The sequence below is a fragment of the Gregarina niphandrodes genome (assembly GCF_000223845.1).
Source record: "Gregarina niphandrodes unplaced genomic scaffold scaffold00069, whole genome shotgun sequence".
NCBI lineage: Eukaryota > Apicomplexa > Conoidasida > Eugregarinorida > Gregarinidae > Gregarina > Gregarina niphandrodes.
This window is the reverse complement of record NW_011645835.1, coordinates 25,893-29,588: the sequence shown is the minus strand read 5'-3', so window position 1 is coordinate 29,588 and position 3,696 is coordinate 25,893. Positions and strand designations below refer to the sequence as shown.

Genomic DNA, 3,696 nt, shown 5'->3' with positions numbered 1-3,696 from the left:
CTTCTTCTTGTTCCAAAGCTTCTTCGGCTTCAGGGGTTTCTCTTCTTCCTCGAGGCCGGAAGCTTCAGCGTAAGCCGACACCTTTCTAGGTTTCTTCCTTACTTTTTTAGGCTTCTCTGGCGCGTTCTCGGCGTCGAATACTTCCGCGTCAGACACTTCCGCGTCAGACACTTCCGCGTGAGACGCTCCCTCGCGCTGATCGGCAGCTTGAAGTTCTGAGTACTGCACCGCCATGTCCTCCTTGCTGTCTCCCTCCTTGGCCTCTTTGGAATTCGGCGGGAACTCAAGATGGCTTTGGAGCTCACCCTCATCGATGTCCTTCACTCTGGGAGTGTAACTGTCTCGAGTTAGATCGCACAATTTCAAGTCTTCTTCCTCGGACAAACTTTTCCGGTACTCACTGATCTTCGGATAGAAGGCACCTGCCACTCTTCTCATGGTATCGTCCAGTACTCTCGTTAGTTTCAGAGCTGATTCAGGACCCTCGAACAGCTCGCTTGATGCGGCCTTGTGCATACCTACGGCTTCGCTAGCTACGAGGCGTACAAATTGGTACAACGAGGCAGCCGACCTCCCACGATTTTTCCGTGACTTGCACGACAGCTGTAGGCTATTCACATCATAGGGAATAGCGAATTCCTGACGACCTTTAGGCACCGATATCACCACATCGAAGTCCTTCCATTTCAAATCTTTGGCTCGGCTGAAGGCGGAGATGTGGCGTGGATTGGGTTTCTTAGGACCAATTTTCATACGCATAGTGGCAGCCATAAACGTGCAACCACCGGTGCCGCAGAAGTTGCCTTGAGCGTCCACAATCATTGCCAAGGTCGACACCAACCGGGCGCCGCTTGGTTCCGTCCCCTTTGGTCCCGTCGAGCAAATTGCTTTCATGCAAGCGAACTAACAGCCCCACCCCCCCTCCAAAAAAACCCTTGTTTTTGTTTTGTCGCGAGGGGGTGAATTTGAACGAGAAGCAAGGACTAGTTCACTAGGTTTGCTTTCAGCCAAAGTTTGCAGGGAGTCTGAGTGACATGATTAAAGGCTGTCTCCTCGAACACGGCCAGCTAGGCTGTATCCAATAAATGGCCACAAGTCGGAATGGTTAAGGGATGGCTTAAGACCCCTCGCGGCACCGGACGCGCAACCGGCCCAACTGAATCAAGCACAGTGCAACCCACCACCACCGCGTGCGTATACAGTCCGGTTCTGGACGCGGGAACCCCGACGAGTAAGAAAACGACACCGGGAAGGAACGTTAGAAGAGTGCTACCGAACAATACCTAAGCCACCAAGAACGATATCTAGCAAGAGCCAGCGGGTTATGTCGGTCCCCTCTTTCTGTAGAAAGAGCGGACCGGCATAAGGTCTCTTCTATAGGAGCGATACAAGGCGGGCGAGTGAGTGATGCGAGTTGAACGAAATAACCGGCGGCTGGCAATCTTCTTCTTCTTCCTGAGTCTTCCGTTTTGGGGACTACTCAGCTCAGCGAAAGCAAACTGCTTCCATGTACACACACACAATCACAAGCGCCGGAAAAACATCGGCCGTAGGATAGGAACGTGAACGATAAGGAAGCCACGTGGTGGCTCTGGCAAAAGTTTGTGCCATCACTGTGTTTTCGGGGCGGTGGGGTCCGACGAGACGGTGCGGTACACTAAACCCTAAATTACAAATTAAATTTCAGTCTCCTTAAAAAAAAAAAAATACTTTCTCCGTTCGGTGAAGGCCACTCCACGCAGTGAGGTGGGTGACACATCACTCACTCACGCAATACAGCACGCCTCCTCCCTCTAATTCCAACGGGTCTTCGGACGTGGCGAACTTTTCAGTCACGACGTCATTGCTGGTATGTTCATACCCAAGCTTCTTCCCACGCTTCTTCGGCTTCAGCGGTTTCTCTTCTTCCTCCGGGCCGGAAGTTTCAGCGTCAGCCACCTCTTTCTTAGGCTTCAGGGGCTTCTCTTCTCCTTCGAGGCCGGACGCGTCATCGCCGGCTGCCTCTTTCTTCGGTTTCTTCTCTTTCTTATGCTTCTCTGGCGCGTTCTCAGCGTCGAATACGTCAGCGACAGACACTCCAGCGTCAGACGCACCCTCGGGCTCATCGGCAGCTTGAAGTTCTGAGTACTTCACCGCCATATCGGCTTTATTACTGTTTCTCCTGTTGGCCTGTTTGGAATTTGGCGGGAACGCGAGATAGCTCTCCAGCTCAGTCTCCTGAATGTCCTTGAATCCGTAGCAGTCCCCGCGTCGAACTAGAGCACACAATTCCGCGCGTTCTTGATCCGACACACTTTCCTCATACTCACTGATCTTCGGATAGAAGGCGCCCGCAATTTTTTTCATGACCTCGCGCTTTAGTTCTTCCGCTGCTTCAGGGCCCCCGAAGTGCTCGGTTGGATCGTCTGCGTGTATGGATAACGATCCGCGAGCTAGAATGCAAGCAAATTGGTACAACGACACAGCAGACCTCCGACAGTTCTTCCGCGACTTGGCCGACAGCTGCAGGCTATTCACTCCGGCGGGGATAGAGATATCCACGCAACCTTTCGGTACCGATATCACCACATCGAACTCTTTCGACTTCATGGCCTTGGCTTGGCTGAAGGCGGATATGTGGAGCGGGTTGGGCTTCTTCGGCCTAATTTTCAAGCTCACAGTGGCAGACATAAACGTGCAACCACCGGTGCCGCAGAAGTTGCCTTGAGCGTCAATAATCCCGGCCACCAAAGTTGCCAGCCGGGGGCCACTTGTCTCCGTAGAGCAAATTGTCTTCATGCACGCAGTTATAACACCGCCAAAAAAAACAATTGGGATGCGAGATGGCTTTCCCGATCGCCCGTGCACATCCCCTCAGGATATTCCACATGAAGCAGTAAGCTCATGAAGCAGTAAGCTCATGAAGCGATCGGGACTGCGATTGGGGGGGGGACTGCGATTGGGGGGGGGGACTGCGATTGGGGGGGCCTTTGCGGAACAGCACCTCTCTCAGCGGAAGGTTACAACTAGGTGTCGAACAAAACTTCTTGCCAACCAATATTCTGTTCAACCATGATAGTCTTTTTACGGTCTTCTAAATACTTCGCGAGCGCGACAACCGGAGGTGGACAGATCGGCATCAGGCAACACGAAGTGGTCCATAAAATTCGTTACCTTGGACGTCCACAATCGCGACCAAGGTCATCAACCGGACTCCCGAGAAAGTTTCTCTTCTCTTTCTGGCTTCTTCTCGTTCTCACCATCAGGCACTGGCAGCTAACTCATCGGCAGCCAGCTCATCGGTTCTGAGCACCCCACCTACAAATCTTCTGGGACGCTTCTTTTTTGCGTTTGGGGTTTGGCTGGAATACGAGTGTTACAGCAGCACTCTTTTGTTAGTTCTATCACTGCTTCCTCGTCTCCGAACAGCTCGTTGGGTGTTCGCGTGCCCGTGTGTGTGCTTTGTCGCGTATGCCTGTGCAAAGCCGGGTAACAGAACTGTGGCGGTTATAACTTTAGTTAGTATCTCTCAGGGTACGTCTACAAGGTGTAAGCTAGGAGTAAATATAAATCAAGATGCTGTTACCGAAAACGTGACGCTGGGCGCCGTAGAGGCTCTGGAAGAATCCGCAAGCCACGTATAAACTTGTGCGCTGATCCTTGGAGAGCACAGGTTCGTCAGTACCGAGTGGCTCGGCCGAGCACTCGGTCCCCCCC

The 3,696-nt window shown here is 52.6% G+C and overlaps 1 protein-coding gene across 1 annotated transcript; it reads left to right on the top strand.

Annotated features, from left to right (window-relative positions):
• Positions 1-1,866: 1,866 nt before the first annotated feature.
• GNI_181350 (putative transmembrane protein) lies at positions 1,867-2,107 on the top strand (the record flags this gene model as incomplete). Its single annotated transcript, XM_011135212.1, has 1 exon — positions 1,867-2,107. A coding segment is annotated over one exon (241 nt), but the record flags the coding sequence as incomplete, so codon positions are not given.
• Between the last annotated feature and the right edge of the window lie 1,589 nt (positions 2,108-3,696).